Raw genomic sequence first — 19,220 nt, 5'->3', positions numbered from 1 at the left:
CATGTAATCGGAGCTACTTGTAAGGCCAAGAGTCTGATTTTTTTTTTCATGTTTTGGGAATGTAATATTTGTTTCTCTTCAGGCCTTCTGGATTTGATTCACCGGGTATCTCTTGGTGCTGAATCCATCATCCAGCAGTGATGTTCTTTGCTTAAAGAGGGAGGGGGAAAAAAAAGTCAGTCTGAGGGGGGAAATAAAAGAGGTTCTGAAATGGTGCAGTAGCAATTTGGTAAATGACAGTATTTGTTAAGCAGCCCTGAGTTTTATGGTACAGAAACAGCAGCTGCAGCAGAGAATGAACAAAACAGACTACAGCCCTCCACCTTATATAAAAGCAAACACAATTAAATTTGTGCTAAGCCTAAGACTAAAAGCCTTAGCAATGCCAAATATGGGTCAGCCAGTCTTTCAAGACTGCAATTAGAACTTCATCTAATCCAAGCAATATTCTCCACAAGTCACTTATCTTCAACATTGTAGGGCTTGGCAGTTTTACAGTTGACAGTGCCATCTGTTTCTTTTCCTTTTCTACCTTTGCTATCATTACCTTTTTATGTTTTCTTTACTTAAAAAGGTCATTGACACCTCAGCTCTGTGCATGACTGTAGGAAGAGCTTATCACATGAGACAAGAGTTCTTCCTGGGTGACACCTCTGCTGTATGGTTTTGAAATGAGCCCTTTAATGAAAAGTAAAGGTTTACTTTCCCCCTCAGGTCTGCTACACAGTAGGAAAGTTGATATATTTGTGGCAGTGAATTTGTTTAATATTATCCCAGGCTTAATTAAATGCCATTATTTTTAAAAATAAAATAACAAATGCTTTTCTTGAGCATTTCAAAGTGTTCTTTACAGTTGGAAGTAGAAAAAAAAGTTAACCTTTTTTCTGCAACAGTGACATTGTGCAGTTTTTTAAAAGCAAATGGAACTTTTTCTTTCTTCTACATCATATTAGTCTCCCAGTATGTTTTTGGTCATTAATGTCTTGGTGGGATTCTTTGCTGCTTCCTTGTGCTTTGGACTTTATGAATTGGACTTCTGTTACATGCGCATCATCATCTTTGTTAATGTCTAACTTGTTTAGATTTATTATAGATAGTTTTTTTTAAGGACTTTCTTTTATTACTTAAACAGCAGTATAGGCTATTATTCCATGTTTTGGATGAGCCACATATGGAGCACAAAGTGATAGTATTTTGAAAGTGTCATTGCAATAAAATATATTTGCATACAAAACCAGTTTACATCCATAAATGCCTAATTATTTTATCTTTGCCAGAAAGGATGAATGTCTAAACACTTTTTGTTTTATCCCTTAATTTGAGCTCCAGAGGGCTGCCATTGGATTTGAGTGAATGTTCTTTTGAAAAAACTTTTTATTTTGCAACTTTCAAATAAATACATACATGTTATTGGTTGATTTAAAAACTAATTTTAACCCTAACAAATTCTAGCAGGAGTACAGATATGTTTGTCCAGCAGAAACTAAACAAAAATATACAAATATTTGTCTGAATTAATACAAAGATAGGGAATATGTTATGCTATTTTTTATGATGAAAAATGTTAGTTTTCTTTATTGCCACATGAGTATGTATTAGATTAGTGAAATATCAAGAGATTTAAAACCCATATTTTTGAGTACTCACTTAACTGCCCTGATGAAGATAGTTCCTTAAAGACAAATAATTTCCACTCTGACTAGATAAGGTATACTTCTACTTCATATCCCATTTCAATTCAAGTCATGCCAAAATGGAGGAATTAAATCCCATCCAGATTACTCTAAGGCATGTTAAAATGTACTAGCCCTATGAGATTTGCATATTTATGGGAGTTTAATATTCATTTCCATGGCTTTGTGATCATTCTACCTTTTCAAAAACAAAAGCTGAGAGTTGCATCTTAGCTATCTTGGTGTAAATCCAGAATAACTCCATATAGCTGTGACTAAAATCTGATCCACTGAAAGGAATCCCTCTGCCAAGTATGGAAGATGAACTGAAAAGTCAGCAGAAATCTTGTTCTTCATTAAATTAAATGAATGAATTAAAAGAATTCAGGATCAAATTAGGTCCTTGAAAATGGAGAAGATGGAAAAGCTATAGTTTGTAGCTTCCTAGGACACAGGGAACTTGCAGGGTTTACTGATCTGCCAGTGATTTTCCTTTAGCACAGCTGCCTTCCTGCATTAGAATCCACTCAGGGACTGAATTTATGAATTCTTTCACATGAAGATAAACTGTATGCTGTATTGAGCTTGGTCATTTTAAAGTTAAGCATCATTTAACGAGGCTGAGGAGGAGCAGGCAGTGATAGTGGTGATGGAAGTGTTTGATCTGACATGATTGTTTATGAAAGGATTTGAACACTTATTCTGAGGCTAGTTGGAACAGGAGAAATATTTCTGTGTCTCATTCACAGCATCTCGTGAAACAGATGAAATCCTTGAATTCACCTCAAATCCCAGCATGCTTCTCATGTTCTTTCTGCTACTTGCATCCTGCATAGGTTTCTTTTCCTTCACCTTTGCTGCCAAGTGCAATCTTTCTCTAACCAATGCTCTACATAAGCTTTGGCCCTGATCCTATCTCTTCACTAGGGACCCCAGCAACCCTGTGGGAACAGTGGAACTGAGCACCCACCTACCTCACACAGACCTCCTGGCAACCACAAACATTGCCTGCAAGAACTCTAGACCCAGCTCAGTTAGGGTGAGATGGGCCTCAGTAGAGCTGTGCTGCTCCTTTCCTAATACATGACAAGGCAAAGTTGTTCCTGTTGGGTTTTATTGTTTAGTCAGGCGAGTGTTGGTACTGAGTTTGGGTTGGGATGGCTTTAATTCAGGTAAGGCTGAAAGGATCAGGATGCAGGAAGCAACTGGAAGAGTTAGCAGTGATACTAGCACTGGCATTAGGAATGTCTGACCTTGTTAGTTAAGGGGGGGAAAAAATAATGTAACTTTTTTCTTCTCTACCTTTTCCAACAAGGTGGGCTTTGGAAGAATTCAGGATATCAAAGCAGATGACTGCTCCTTCAACCTTCATTTTCATAGCTGGAGTGCATTGCAGTTAGTTTCCTACACACTGAATTAAGATTGTCTGAGTTTGCCCAGGAGCATGGTCTACAAGGAAAAGTTCATGACTGAACTCTGTAGTGCCTTATAAATAAAACCAGTAAGAATGGTTAGAGCATGAGGAAAGTTTGAAAGGTTTTTAGAATCTGAGCAAAAACCTTCAACCAGACGTTCAGCAAAAGTGGCATAGTTCTCTGCTTTGCAACTTACAGCTGCAGCTGAACTGCAGATGTATTTGTGTGTCTACATTTTTTTAGCCTCACAAAGGTACACAACATCGCTTTTTCATGTGCTTTGCCTGTAATATCAGTTCCTGGTGGAGTACAGCACAGTATTGTAGCTAAACTAATGTATTTGAAAATGCTTCAACCTCCCTTGAGGGTCACTCAATATACCCTTAAACCAGCAATTTTATCTTCAAAGACTATTCCTAGTATTAAACTATTGCTTCTTGGAACAAGCCTGTAAGGATGAAGAAGCATTAGTTTTCACCACGCTGAGAAAAGGCTGTAAGCAGGGGAGCTGTCTCTTGTCTCAGACCGTGTAGTGAGCCAAAATACTGGGTGAGCTGGAACGGGACTTAAATTTGCATGTTGTTCAGGTTAGGATGGACTGACGCTTCCAGTGTTGCAAGAGGATACATCTGTAAGAACTGACTCTTGTCTGTGATTCTCTTAGAGAGATAGCCATTAAGCTGCAGTAATGCCAGTGTGGTGAGTTGATCCTGACTTTCAAGAAAAAATCACCTCCTGGCTTCTCAATAATTTGAATTTTTGAGTCACCCTTAGACATAATCATTCATTCAGAAGCCTGGAAACACTCTTGTGACTCAGCTTCTTTTCTTTCACATAGTAGCTGCTTGTTGCATAACTTGCACTTTATGTATATTTAATTTTGACAGCAGGATTTATTATTTATTAAGTATAATTTATTTAAACTTTCATTTACTATTCCTCGTCTCCAATGGGAAATTCATATTTTATGCTAAAGCCTTTGGTGCTAAGATGATCCTCATCCTGGGTTATGGTGGAAACCACCTTGATACGGTAGGAGTAAGGACTGCTTTCACCACCCTCAAAGCATATTCTGGCATTGTGAATTCTATGTGTTAGTATAGTAGTATAAAACAGCATCAGTATTCTGAAGCTGGGCCCCACAAGAGACTTATATTCCCAATGAGGTCATATCTAAAGTGGAGGCCCCTAGAAAGGTTCCTGTTTGTTACAGACTTCTATATTCTAACCTTTGTTTTCATATGCTGCTAAAGATCCATATTACAAATCCTCTCCAAAGAGAGAAGAAACCTCTGATACGTAGTTTTAGCAAGGCCAAATGAGGCAAGTGATTTAGAGGAGGAAAAAAAAAAAAAAGTGAGGAACCAATGATTTTTATCTTTCTTTAGAGTGCTGGAAGTTCTGCTCAAAAAATGGCATCTTAAAAGAAAACAAGGGATTTTGAGAAAGTCTTTGTTAAATATTCTCCCTAATACTTATAGATTTATAATAATATAATAATAATACTTATAGAAGTATAAATTATATGATTTGGTGTGTGGTGTAATAACTGCTACTGACATGTCACCTTTTCCCAGTTTATTGAAATTGCCTTTTCATGAGTACTGTAACAATATGTTTTCAAACCAATTTAAAACAATTTGTGTGCATACAGATGATAAATATCCCACCAAATAGCACTTGGCTCTTGATCAGCACGGCAAGAAATAGCTATATTGTGCTGGCACAATATGACACTACTGAACTGGCACTTCCCCGTGTAGTGGAAACAGACTATATTGTAGAAATCAGACAATATAGGACAGAGAACCAACTTGGATGTCAAAAGGGACAGCAGGCAGCACTCTAATTTTGTTTGTGTAAATAACAATGGTTTTATCAGCAATTCTGGGGACCAGTGACCTGCTGTGGTGCAATTATAATGACTTTTAATAATTAATGAAGGGTTTTCTTATTCTTTTTTTCCTTAGGTGAAATTGATGTATCCTTAGGTCTTATATTAGGTTTAATATTATCAGTGGTTTGTGATTTTGATTGTAGAGTGTGGAGGAAAATCAATTTGCTTTCGCAGTATGGTGCGTTACAGAGTTTCAAAATACAGTCTAACTAATTGCTTTAAACTAGGCTTTTCAATATGTCCTAGAAGCATAGTAGAGGTGGTTGTGAAAACATTTTAAATTAGAAAATAATAGATATGAGATAGTACCATCTAATTTAGATCCATTTTTAAATTGTTAAAAGATTCACATTCGTCTGTTTTACACATCTTCTAATTTTTCTTTTTGCTGCCTATTTCAATGTAAAACTGTGTATGAACAGAGAAAGACCTTGCTTAATAGTGAATGCATAATAAACTTTTATTTGGTGCAGTTCATAACAGAAGTGAGTAAAAAAACAAACAAACAAAAAACTAACCCTAAGGTAACCTGTTTCCTAATTGGAGAATTACATAAAATGTAATCGATACATGAAGATGATGAATACATGAAGATTTGCATTTATTGAAGACTTCAATTTGATCTGTATAGCGAGTTCATTAAAAGAACAAAAAAAATCCTTGCAGGCAGAACCAGCAGTGTTTGGGATAGTTTAACTGGGCTTTGTTCAGCATGAATAGACTAATTCTATGAGCTAGACAATAAAAATCTGTGTTTTGTTTCATTCAGTTTTCTACTGTTTCTTGGAGGTTGCCTGCGTCTTGCTTTTTTCTAACGTTGTAAACTATACTACCACTAACCTGTTTTCTGCCGGACAGGATGGTCCCCTTTGGCCTGAGCACATATAGATGCCCCAACTGCATAGCAACCTTTTAAAGACTTAATTAGAGAACTTATTCTGCTAAGACAGCACAAGATGCCAAACCCCCCTGTAAATAGTGAGCAGTCATGTGTTAGATTTGATTTTAAAAAAATCTATAACTAACAGAACAAATACAAGGGAAAAGATGGTCTAGTATTCTAGATAGAACAGGAAGATTCCTCATAGAAAATAGGCCAAGTTGACTCATATGACAAAAAAACAATTTTGTAAGCGGTTGTTGTTATGAATAATTTGCACTGAATAGAAGTTCATATTTTGTAGCCTCAGGTAAATGTCTTGAAAAATAGGGAAAAAAAAAAGAAAAAATGAAATCTCTGTAGTCACAAAATAAAATGCTGCCTGCTCGTAAAGGTGTGCAAACAAATCTACAAAGCTCTGCCTCAATCTGTTATGTCCCTATTGTCTGGGAAATATCTGTTAGCTTAGAAATAAAGATCGTGTTTTCTTTCAGGTTATTTTCTTATATTCTTTTTTACATATCTGTCAGATTGAATCAAAACCTTAAATATATAAATGTTGACATTTTTTTCCAGTGTGTATATGATTAATTGTAGTCTTTAATTCATATCTAACTGTGACTGTTTTCTTTGAAGGAGAATCGGTTTGGTTATATATCGAGAATAGTTAGTCATGCATTTTAGAGTAATTTCAGCTGGATTTATAGTGCCCACAAAGATGATTTTTTCTAGAACACTTTGAATTCACCAACTTTACACAATGTTCAATACTAATAAAAAGAAAAGAACAAACTAAAACATTTTCTCCGTGTTACCCAAAATGGAAAACATTGTGGGTGTCTGGATTAAATTAGAGCACTTGCAGAGGGGCATAAATTATACTTTAACTGAAATCACCCTATCTGCTGCGTGGTGTCATAGGAGATGTAGCCCAAGCTACAGAGGCCTAGAAGAGAAACAATTTTATCTGCAGGATTTCTGTGACTGAACATCCATGAAAATTTATGGGAAAAAGGAGATTGGATACATCTAAATCAGCTCCAGCAGATATAGTACTAGATGACTTGAAGTGTTTTCATTTTAAATCAGAATTTTCAGGTTTCATTTTGTAAATATTTGTGTTGATATGCATAGATCTAAATATATATATTGATATAAAAATATACTCATTTTTCATATGGTTCAGGGTGTAGAAGAAAAGGACCAGAATTTTACAGAATCATAAAGTGTTTGAGGTTAGAAGGGAGCTCTGGAGATCGTCTGGTCCAACAGCCCTGCTCAAGCAGTATGAGCTAGAGCCAGTTGCCCAGGATCATGCCCCATTAGGTTTTGAATGTTTCCAGATGCGGAGACTCTGCAAGCTCTCTGGGCAACCTGTTCAATTGCCCTTATAGTAAAGCAGTTTTTCTTATCTTTAAACAGAATCTCCTGGTGGACAGAAACCATAGCTTTCATTAAAAACAACTATTGTTTTGGTTTTCAAACCCTTGTCCGTGTCTACAGTGAGCACTGGGATTAAAAGCCAAAGCTATAGGATGCCCTTCTTTTATAGTTTGCAGTTGAGATTTGTACAAGTGACATATTCAAGGTCAGAAAAGTCAACCGTTAATTCATTTCAATGTTTCATTTTGAGGTCTGTTATAGAGATGAATGTGCTAAGTAGCCCACAGTACTAAAAGCTTCAATCCAATAGGAAACACAGACTTTCTAATAAGAGAAAGAAGGATTAGTCTGAAGCCACTGTTTATCTTTCTTGGCTAGAAAAAGAGAAGCTGGATTCTAGCAGTAAGTCACAACCATCTTAGGTAATGCTTTTTCTCTCTGTAAAATATATATTTTCTGTTTTCAGTACTATTATGATGCTCTCAAATGGAGTTTTTTCTATTTAAACCCTCTCTGAACCTAAAAGAGAATTTCAGGTGTCATGAAAATGTAAATCTGCATGTGTGGAATTGTGGTAATGTTTATGATGTTTGCTGTGCCTGTGGTAAGGCTTTAAAAGTTATTAATCATGGTTGTTTCTTTGAGACAAAAGTAAGATGAGTTCTTTCGTCCATACTTTTGAGAACCCTGTCCTCGTCTCTTGTGTCTCTAGACTTCTGTAAAATAAGAGTGCTTGGCTGCTCCTTTGGAATTAGTCTACTGAAGTGTTACTGCTTTTCGATTGCTATGAGAATGCTAAACAAGGGACATTTTCTAAGTATCCAGGGCAAAGAAGAAAAATCTTTCTGAGCCTCTCCTGTGCTGGAGAGGCTCATGCATACCATGGCCTAAGGTAGTAGCTTGACTTAGGATGACGGGGAAAGTTGGGAGTAAGCAGAACTTCACTGAAAAGTGTTATCTGTGAGGATGGGGATGAAGTATTGGGGAAAAATCAATGAGAAGGACATTATAAACTTATAAACCTTAAAGCAATGCACCTGCCGTGGAACTACTCTGTTGGGATTCTTAAAAGTGCTATTATTGCTTTTAAAAACTGACAGAACAAAGGGCTGGGCAACAGGAGAGAGAAGATTAATAGAAAAAGATTATACTTCTTTATAGATTTTTCTATTCTAGACTGCTGCTTGGATCCTTTAACAGCTTTACCCAAGGCACCATACCATAATGAAAATGAACAGATTGGCATCTCTTGCAAACAATATTCGATTTTAGGCTGTCTTACATGAAATAATATGAAGATCTTAACAGCACTATTTCTGAATAACATATTAGGCAGTCTGAATAAATAAAGCTTCTAGAATGTGCTTGCACTCATGCGTAAATCCTCAGGGTAAAAACTTAATTTAATGCTAGTTAGCATTTCTACTTGCATTTCTTTATTGCATTCTTTTGTTCCTCCAGAAAATACAAAATAGCTATCTTTTTCTAGGATAATCTATATTTTTGCTTTAGAAAGAATGTTTGAACTAACCAAGTCAAGATTCTCCATCCCCTAAGAAGGGGCACCACCTTTTGAAGTTTGTATTTTATAGCTATGTATTGTAAATATGCTACCAAACATCAAATACTGAGAAGAGATGAGTAAAATGTGCCAAAATGGCTGTGCTGGGACCTTTGTTGTGAAAACTTGCGTCACGGTTCTATTTATTATTGAACGTCACTATTCAACTCGGGTGTGTGTATATGAAGTATTTGTATGCACATATATATTAGATTATTACTGTACAACTAGGCTTTTCATAAGTTTTTGAATGGCACACAACTCTTGAAGGCTTTGAAGTGTTCTTTATCAGAACTGCTGGCTCCGTGGTCACATTGGTTAATAGCTGGCAGTATATTCAGCAATATATTCAGGGGCTATTTAGAAGTGATGCTCGTAAATAAATAAATAAAAAGGATAAAAATATTCTTGAGGTTCAAATGCTAGCTTCAGTGAAACCTTGCTCCTGCAGCTGTAGAATAGAATATTTGAATATAAAACTTATTCATGACAATTTCTTAACTCTGGCAGCTCATCAAACAGTTTTATATATATTTTTTTGGCCCATGCACATTTTTCCAGCTCTTCTCTTACTGCCAGTAAAAAAGCACCTTCTGCAAAGTGTTCTTTTTCCTACTATTTTGATTTTGTTCAATTTTGAAACCTTTTCTGTTTAAAGACGTGAAATGTCTCTAGATTAGGTCTTCCCTTGATACTTTCTCAAACCAAGAAGGAAATAGGCTAAAAAAAGCCTGAACAATTAAACATGTTGGTTTTTTTTAGGAGAGATTTTTGTCCTTTTGCACTGTGCCCCGATGTACAGAACAGCCAGGATGTTCACCTGTCCTTCTGGGGAACTATTGCCCGAGCTGAGCCATGTTCTCAGGGGTCCTACCATGAATGTGGTTTGGGAGGAATTTGTGTCTATTTGTTTTGTATCAGAAATCTAGATCACTGAGCTGCAGAATGCAGCTTTCTACACAGTTTCTGATACTTTTAGGAAGAGGCACGAAACCCTATCTAGTTGGGTGAAAATCTTAATTTTTATTGCTTTGTGGAGGCACTGTTGCTGCGAGATGCACTGCTGGTATGGTCAGGGTTTAATAACTAAGCTACAGCAGCTGTAACTGAAGCTAACTGGAAAGAGAAAGGCATGGTACAGATGTTCTCCAGTGTACCCGTGCAAAGTCTCATCCTGTCTCATCCTGCCTTGGAATGGGTCTGCACCCAATGGTAGGGACAGTCTGGTTTTGACTTTCTGTACGCTTAAGTCATCATTTTTGAGGCTGTGGTTTAGATTTTCAAAATTCTTATCAAGCTCCTCAACCTAATGATTGCTGTTAACTCAAGAACCCTGAAAGCTTAGGGTGAGCACTTGGCATAAGGATTTAGGTGGTATTTAATCTATATAAATATATGCCCGAGTCTTTGTTTCTGGGGTGTTAGAAAAAAGCATGAAATTAGAAATATGCTCAGTATTGATTTCCTTTTCCCTAAAGCTGTTTTGTGGTACCATTTTGAAGAGTGACTTGGTTCTAGTAAAGCAGAGCACCTGAAGATTAAAAATGTGTACATTAGTAAATAAATCCCAGTCTAAAAATTATATACAAAGCTATATATTTTCCTAGCATGCATATTTTTGACTCAAAAGATACTAAAGCAAAAGGTTGTTGCTTTATATTCTTGTTGAAAAAAAACCTTGCCCATGACAATAAATATCTTCTTCAGAGGGGCTGTAGATCCCTGCTTTTTCCCTAAGGCCCCATATGGTTTTTCATTTTTTGGTGGGAAAAGTGTCTTCGAAAGGGAGCAGCAGCCATAAACTGTATAAACCTTTCTCCTGGATCCTTTATTTATCAGTTGAATGTGCAGCACAGTGCAGTAGCATATAGGCACAGCCATATTAGTGCTATTCAGAGATACCAGCTTTAACAGAGCTGATTTTAGGTTTTCCATTATATGTACGTTTTGGCTTCCCATCCCCAGTGGGGGTGGTTGAAGAAGCTGTATTTTTGAGCAGCCCAGCCCAGTGACTTTGTAACCAACAGAGTCATGTAAGAACGGTAGACTGTGTCTGTGGGCCAAGCAATGTCCTTTTCTGCAGCAGAGCTGTGTCCGTAAGTGCAGTAAAGCGCTGCAGATTTGGAGCTCAGAGAAAAGGAGGCAGGCAGGCTTCGTGTCACCTTTCCAGAAGTGCTTGCATTATATAGCCATGCTTTTAGTAAGGCTGTAACTTTTAAACTTTCAAAGGCCCTTGTCATAACTGAACTGGTATTTTAAGTGGCTAGCTCTTTGCAAAGGAAAGGTTTGGGAAAAAATGTGTTGATTAAGTTAAAACCAGACCTGTTTAACTGAGCCAGGATGTCAGCTATGTGCTTTAGCAAGGTATTTTGAAATTTGTAGGGTGATGATGCTGGTGGCGGGTGCCTTTTGTTCCTATTCCTAGTGATCCCTGCAAGTTCGTCACATCTATGCTGCACTGGACGTTTGCCTAGGGGTTTAGCATCACCCGACTCCAGGTACTTCATCAGCACTGACCTTGCTTTAGACCAGGCCTGGAGAAGCGGAGCATGACTTTCTCTGCAAATAACCACGACTTGCCAGGGAATATATGGTGCAAGGAGGCCAAACTGAGCTTTTTCAGTGTTTATTATCCTCTAGCTGCTGAGGCAGCTTGGAAAAGGAGAAACCTAGTAAAAGCTGATGGATGAGGAAGCAAATAAATTAGAGTCTGGATAGAACCATAAAAGCAGCTGAGAGCTGAGACAGGGGCAGTAGAGAGAGATAGGGAGAATTTAGATAAGAAGAAAGGAGAGAGAAAAAGCAATAAATACAAGCAGAAAGGAGAAGAATGAGATGAGAGGTGGGAAGAAGAGGGAGGGCTGTGCGTGATGAGATTGATTATCTCTGTCCATCCTTTTCCCTCCTTGGGAAGCTGGAATTGAATGTGTATGCCTGTGTCCTAGGCATAATGATGGCCCAAGCGTGTGTGGTTCATTGTAAAGGAAATCTGCGCTTTTCATTCTCCTTTTTTAAAAAATAGTAATAATAATATCTACATATCTCAAACACTTGCTAAGTCAGGAACTCTCTCAGTTAGGAAATAATATGTGAAGAGTGCCTGGGTAGCATTAGTGTGAGCCAGAGAAGCGGGCTATGATACATGTGCTTTATGTAGGAACTCTTCCTCTTACGATGCGCCCAGTGGGAGAGCCCAGAGGAGACAGGAGATGTGTATCTGGGGGATGTTGTTTGTAAAACCCCTGTTCGTCCTACTGCAAGAGAACAAGCTGTGACTATGGCACGGGTGCAGGAAAGGAATGGATTATTCCTACGTTAGGGCAAGAGAAAGCCTTGTGAGCGCTCTAGTGTGTTGCTGTGCAGGCAGCTTTAGCAGCCTTGTTGTCTGCTTGAGAGGTCTGAAGTCGGATTTGCAGCAATAAATGAGAGCTCACTCTTTTAACAATAACTTTGAATTTTTATTGTCCTTTTTAGAGACAACATAAAAATCAAGCATGTTTTAATAGTGTGCATGCCTGAACAACTTTAAAATTAGTTATGGATGTATTCTATCTTCTGGTTGTGCAGTTCACCTTATGTATAATAGGCTATAAAAAGTGTGGCAAGATACAGTTTATATTTAAAATGTTATTCGTGCGTATGCTGAGTGTTCTTTGATTTGATTGGGATTTTTAGCAAGAGAAACTTCCTATCCCAAAGTCATGTGTACAGGAAGAAAACTATGTGCTGGGATGGCTTGGCAGATAAGACTTGTCTTTGGTCCTGTGTTCCATGTGTGGGTAGTCTCTTGTCATTACTGATTCTGGAATGGGTAACTGACAGTCATAGCAGGACTGTCATTGGCCGGAGTTGTGGCAGTAGCAATAGCCACTGAAACTTTCAAAGTGTATGTGTAAGAAATAAATGCCAAGAAGCTGGTGGTGGTGCAAATTCATATGCAAGGTTATTTGGCGCTAACTTTTCATTGTCGACAATCTGTGTATTTCTGAGAAGATTTCCTGGGTCCCTCCTATAGAGGAGCCTTTCTCATCACATAATAGTGGCTTATAATTTAGAACGGCATTGACTGATATTATTAGGACCTAATTAGGTATACCTAGAAATGATTTCATCAATTCCTGTGTTTTGACATATAAGAATCAAGTTGCCAAAATATTGAAGCACTGTAATCATGTGTCGTTATAGATCTTGCTAATGGATGAATGTTGATTCATTCACTGCTTCAGAAAGTCTAAAAATGCAAACATAGCAAAATATAACAGTGGCTGAGAAAATTATTTGTACTTGATATATTTAATTGTTAGCTAGGGGAGATTTTCAATAAAATGTTCAATGTCTAAACATGGTAAAATTGCTTTTTCAGAAATATCTGTTATTTAATTCTGTAACTGCTTATAGCAAAGAAATTAATTGCATATCTATATTTTTAATTTGTAGGTACATTGAAACCTTGAAGGAGCACAAACCAAAAATTATCTGGGATGAGAAAATTGCTGAACACTACTTCGAATACAAAAAGTGAGTTTTTTATTTACCTACTTTTCTGCAAATATTCACAGGCGTAGTCCAGTACACAATGAATTGCCAGTTAACTTTAATTCAGCAAATGGAAATTCCACTGTTTGTGATCTGTGTGGCAGCACTGAATTGTAGTGTAAGGGTGCATCAAGAGAGAGAAATAAATCAGAGCAGACAAGCTAAAACAAGCTTTAGAATAGAAATCTAGAGAGTCATATCTTAACAAGCTATCCATCTAAGTTTAACTAGTGAGTGTCACTTAGACCATCTGAAGTTAGTACTGCGGGCAGTAACCTAGCCCTAACTATATCTTAGAGGAGGTTGTGGAATGAGAGCCTTGTTTTAGAAGTCCTGGTGAGCAGGCTGACCAGGGAACAAACTTGCACGAGGTCAAATGGACTATAGAGAACCGTAATAATAGTAATATCAAGGGACTTTCAGATGGAGTAGTTAAAAAGACTAGAAATGCTTTCTTTAGAAGGAACCTGAAGACAGAGGGTAGTAGTTTTCTTTGACCCGTCTTTCTCATAATGAAATGACAGGAGGATTCCTGATGATAGGCAAATTCCATCTACAACGTATTTTAAATAAGCAACAAACACTTATCAAGCCTCTCTAACATTCACTATCTCTATGTGCCCTCTCGTTTTGGTAACATATTTTTAAAAATAAATAAATAAGCCTAAAACTTGTACTACCTTTAAATCTTAAATTTAATTTTCCAAAGTTCTTTCAATCTGTACTTTTCTCTGGGCTTTTAGACTGCTCAGCTATGTATATTCCTTATCAGGAAAAAAAATGTTTACATGTGTGCTGGCAGTAATTTTTTTTTCCTGTACTTGCATAGAAGAACTGCTCTTTCATTTTGAGTTCTTTGGTATCCTGTTTTTAAATTTTGTTTGTCAAAAATCTATAAAGTCTTTGTCTTAACTAAAAAGGAATAAATCAAAAGTGTTGTTTTACCGATCTAATTAGAGGCACAGTAGCCACTGGATGAAAGCTTGCGCTCACTAAAGTAAATCAAAGTGCAGTGTTTGAATGACCAGAATCTGGGTTTCACTCCTCAAAGACATTTCCTAAATGTTTCCTTGCAACCTGAACATGCAGGAAAGTGAAAACCTGGCAGTACTGCACTGTTTACCTTTGAAAGACAATGTTTGGAAGTTCTTATTTGTGGGCTTTCTGGAAGAGATTTTGGTGCGTAAAGTACACTGGATCTGAAAATCACTCTAACTGCCCTTTGCTGGGTTGTGCCTGGCAGGCAGCCCTGTGGCTCAGCCGCCTGCAGAAGAGGGCGACATGAGTGGTCTCGTCTCCAGTCACCACTTTTGTGTTGCACTGAGTGTTAATTGCAGCCAGGCCTGAAACATGTTTCACAAGTGAAGAATCTCACCTGAAAGGCTTGCATGTTTGCAGTTGCTAAGTAATCAAAGAAGGAATCCTTAAGGAAGGCGCAACTAATGCTTTTCATGTAGCAGTCAAAGAACCAAAGGCTGCCATTACAAGAAGGTGTAGAAAGCTGTTGACCCTGAGTGCTTGTCCCTGTGCACTTTCCACTTAACAGTGTGCATTAAATTGAGTCAAGAGATTTTACCAGCAGCATCTGCTTGGTCTGTCCATGCATTCTGCATTTCTTCCTGCCCTAAGTGGTGAAGGGGTCCTGTGGGACTACCTTTTTCCTGACCGCCTCCTTACTAGTAGTTGAAAATACAGAACAGGATTCATGCTTGGTGTAGCTTGCCTTATCTTTGCCTTGTGTACCAGTAGCATTTAGTTTAACATAAAAATGTTAATTACTGGAATTTGGGAAAATTTTTGTCAGTTTGCGGCTGACATCAAAACATTTTTATCCTTTTCAGATGTGCATTCAGTAGGTACAACTGTCCTCTGATATCCGAGAGTTTTATAAATAATGTTACATGACAACAGGCTATCTCAGTGTGTTTACTTGCATCTAATATCAAACAATCTCTCTCACAAGAGCTACTTTTTGAGTTTGTACCCTGTAGCAACATCTGTTTTAGCTATCAGCCTTGTCACTTCTCTTGAAAGTTGTCCTCCTTAATGCCAATTAATAATTGTATTCCTCCTATTAAACATGCATTTTACTATGACCAGTTCTTCCTTGGATGGAATGCTATGCCTGGATTTCGTGCTAATCCATGGTTACCTTTTTGTACTTTGTGTTAGCTATGAGAAAGCTAAGAAGCGTGTTTCACTTAGATATTTTGAAAAGCCTTATCCTGAAGCCTTTCAAGGAATTCCTTAGATAACCAGAGTTGTTTTTCTTTTCTGTTACTGATGCAGTTTTTGCACAAAGACTCCTCAAAACAGATCTCTGACTGTGTGTAGTCTTCTGTTGAACTTTCTATCGCTAGTCCTGCTAGCTTCATCAAAGCTCTTTGAAATCAGGAGAAAGTATCCTGGAAACCTTTCTGACAAATATTCCTAGAGCAAATACCTGCAGGACAGTTCCAAGGTTGCATACTTCTCAGAAACCTCGTGCAGGTGGACCTTCCCTGCTCACCTTCTTTTCCCTTCCACTTTGCATTTGCGTGCTGTGATGTGTTTGTATCTTCAGTAGAGCAGGGGCAGGAGTGGAAGCTTTTATCTGCAGTAGAAAAGGAAGAGAAGCAGAGACAATTTTGGCTTCACTCCCTGTAACTAGAAGCTTGTGATTGGAGTGCAAGTATGCACCAAGTAGACATTGATGGTAAAAGTGTCTGATACCAGAGCCAGAGTCTAGTGCAGAACGATCACTAGGTAAGAAATCTCAAATATACCAGTTACCAAATAGCCAGTATTTTCTGCCTTTGGGCGTAGTAAGTCCCTTGTGGTGAACATAGCAATGTATCTTATTTTTAATGGTAGTATCTCCTTCAGAATAAAATCAGTAGTTTTCTCCAGTACTGTCTACCTTTGTTTCCTTTTATGAGAAGGAATGAAACTGCCTTTGAATTCTAATATCAGCTACAAATCCTATGAGAATCTATCTAACCTGTTGTGACTATATTGTTTATGTGCTTTGCAGAAATAAAGGAGGAAAACATGCCATCTTTTATCCAACGTTGAAGGTAGGTGCCCCATTTTCTGCTCAGAGGGTAGGAAAAAGTTGTTTCCTTGACATGTTGGGTTATTGAAACACTTTGCAAAATGCTGAAGAGGGGCTTAGGCTTTTGTAAAAGGAGTTCACACTGACATGCTTGTTATGATTCCAGACTTCAGCTACTTACATGTATGACAAGCTTAGTTTTTCTATCTAATGCATAATTGGGTTTGGGGGATCACTGAAGATGAGCCATATCTAGAGGGAAGACACCTAAGGATGAACCAGTGTTCTGAGAGGAGCCATTTGAGTGCATGGTTTAGGTGTGCACAGACATTTGATTCTCAGAGAAGAGACATGGAGGAAAATTGCCCTCTGAACATGTTGACTGGAAGGCTGAGGGAGTTTTTGCACTCCTCTGTAGCAGGGTCCTTATTCATGCTGTAGCCCTGAATCATCCTGTTTTTTTCAGGGAACATACTTCAGAGTTTTGAAACCTGAAATGTTTGGCCTTGTTGTAATCCTCTGGTGGGGCATATGATTTTGGTCCTCACATTGATCTGCAATATACCAGGATATATGATACAATGGTTAGTTTCAGCCTTCCTAGGAAGCTATCTTAAATTTTCTTATATTAACCTAAAGGCAGTATCTTAAACCTCTGCTGGCTTTTAATATTGGAGGGAAACTATTCCTGTAATAAAAGTATATCATGTTTAGAGAGAACAGAGACATTTTATATGGCTAAACCAGTGTGAAATTATTAAATTTCCCTTTTTCTAAATGCAAATATTCCCCTAAATTCCATTAGGATGAAGCTACTTCCTTCACTAATCTAATATTACTGGAAGTACTAACACATATGGGCTATTAATTACTATGTCTAACTATATTCCTGCTAGTACGGGTCCTGAGGGTTGGAAAGCATCAATATGACCCTCAGAGAAAAAAGATAAATTGTTCTGAATATGCCAGACCACGTTCTCTCTGGTCATGTTGAATTGTTTCATCAGTCTATTGTTAGTACTAACTGAGTTAATTAAGTTTATTAATTAATTAAGGAACATTTGGTCCTTAGTGTTTTTTAATAAATCTTCTAATAATAACAATATATACTCAACTGTGGTGTGAAGCAGAATTTCCTTCCAATTTCAACAAGTTTGAGAGAGAATGTTTTCAGATCTGTATGCTGGGGCAGAGCAAATTGTTTGCATAGGGTTGGTCACTTGAAGACTGAATATTGTTTTATTTTCCCTTCACAAATGTGTTTCTTCCCCTTTTAAATGCTGTCATCAATGGTAGGTTGTTTGCTCAGAAGAGACTTCCCAGGATTAATTAAAAGCAGTTAAGAACTCCAGGCCCAGCACAGTTGTTAATGATGTCTTAATACTTGGTTCCATTTCCTATGGAAATGAGCTTCCAGAGCATCCTTGTGGTGACAGCAGTTCAGACATCACAGTACTGCACTTCAAAGTATGAAAACATGAAAATAAAAGGTTCAAAAATGTTTGGATTATCTGAACTGAGAGAAGTGCAGAATATAAATTGTAACACTATTTCTGTTGTAAACATCTAAATTAATGCCTGTAGCACAGATAAGGATGTTTTTCAATGTTAATCTCCCCGAATCTCTTTAAAATGAATATTTGATTTGAAAAATTGTGACTGTCCTGAGAGAAGGCAAGGTAGGTAAGAGACCTTGACGGTATTTGACAAGTTGTTCTAATTGTCTTCAGTGATAAAGTTTTATTTATCCTTGGAAAACTTCTGTGGAGAGTTAGAATTTCTGTACCTTTCAAAATGATAGCTTAGAGTAGTCCTTTGCATAGTTCATAAATCTGATTTATTTCTGTGGTATTTCATCTGTTTAGGTAGCTATAATGTACTAGGTCACTGAATTAACTGGTGCAATTAACTGCCTCTCACTGAATGACTGCTCGATAACCAGAGAATATTTGAAATAGAGATGTTACTTTTCAGCATCTGATTCAAGGATAGTTATTTTTTAAAAAACTGTTAACGGTGTGAAGAAATGGCAGCAGGGAATGTCTAATGCCTCTGAGTAAAAGTGGTTGCTTTCTTTGTCTCTATCCTAGTCCATCCAATTGCGTTTAGAGCTTGCAAAAGAATTGGGCACTGGAATATCCATCTGGGAGTTGGGACAAGGCCTGGATTATTTTTATGACCTACTTTAAATCAGAGATGATCTGCAAAAGATTTTATTTGCTTCACTGAAACTCTGCCTTCAATTAATTTGGGTATTCTGGACAGGTGATTTTTTAATAATTTTAAAATAATTTTTGTAATTTTTATCATATGTGTATTAAACTTCATTTTTTTTTCCAATAAAGAACCTTTTCTGACTTACTATATAAACATGATTGTTAGCATCTGATAAAATCCAGAGATAAAACACAGAAGATCTTTTTAAAGTTGCTGAATTTGCAGTCACTGAAAATGGGGGGGGGGGAGGATGGCATTGCACACACACAACGGGGATGGCATTGCAGCAGAATTCAGAGTATTTTTTGGAATGTTTTGTACAAAAAATATTACTGAGAAGTCACTACAATCTAAACAAGGTTTAATTCAGAGGCCTGTTGAAACAGTTCCTGATAACTGAACAAATATGTCTATCAAATTATGACCAGCAAATGTAATACATGATGGACTCTCTACATTGCTGTCTTTTGTTGTTAACATAAGTAAGCTTAAAATAAGGACAGGGGGACCAATTGGATATCTTTCCTTCTGGCTGGCAGAGACTTAAATGTTGACAAGCGATTCAGTTAGCTTTGTCTTTTGTTTTAATAAATTCCGTGTAGTTCAAAATCACAGTACTTTCAA

The 19,220-nt window shown here is 37.3% G+C and overlaps 1 protein-coding gene across 2 annotated transcripts in view; it reads left to right on the top strand.

Annotated features, from left to right (window-relative positions):
* The window catches only part of CHID1 (chitinase domain containing 1), an 87,073-nt gene extending 68,398 nt beyond the window's left edge, over window positions 1–18,675 (top strand). For both annotated transcript variants that reach the window (XM_088525826.1, XM_088525825.1), the window contains 3 exons: window positions 13,247–13,327; window positions 16,359–16,401; window positions 18,470–18,675. In XM_088525826.1, the coding sequence (XP_088381952.1) occupies window positions 13,247–13,327; window positions 16,359–16,401; window positions 18,470–18,568 (223 nt within the window). In that variant the 3' untranslated portion in view covers window positions 18,569–18,675. The remainder of the gene's footprint in view (window positions 1–13,246; window positions 13,328–16,358; window positions 16,402–18,469) is intronic.
* Window positions 18,676–19,220: the final 545 nt, after the last annotated feature.

This window comes from Tinamus guttatus, unplaced genomic scaffold (assembly GCF_059628265.1).
Source record: "Tinamus guttatus ecotype Peru unplaced genomic scaffold, ASM5962826v1 Tinamus_guttatus_pri_ptg000240l, whole genome shotgun sequence".
Lineage (NCBI taxonomy): Eukaryota > Metazoa > Chordata > Aves > Tinamiformes > Tinamidae > Tinamus > Tinamus guttatus.
The sequence above is the reverse complement of the archived record's forward strand: the minus strand, read 5'-3'. Positions and strand labels throughout refer to the sequence as shown.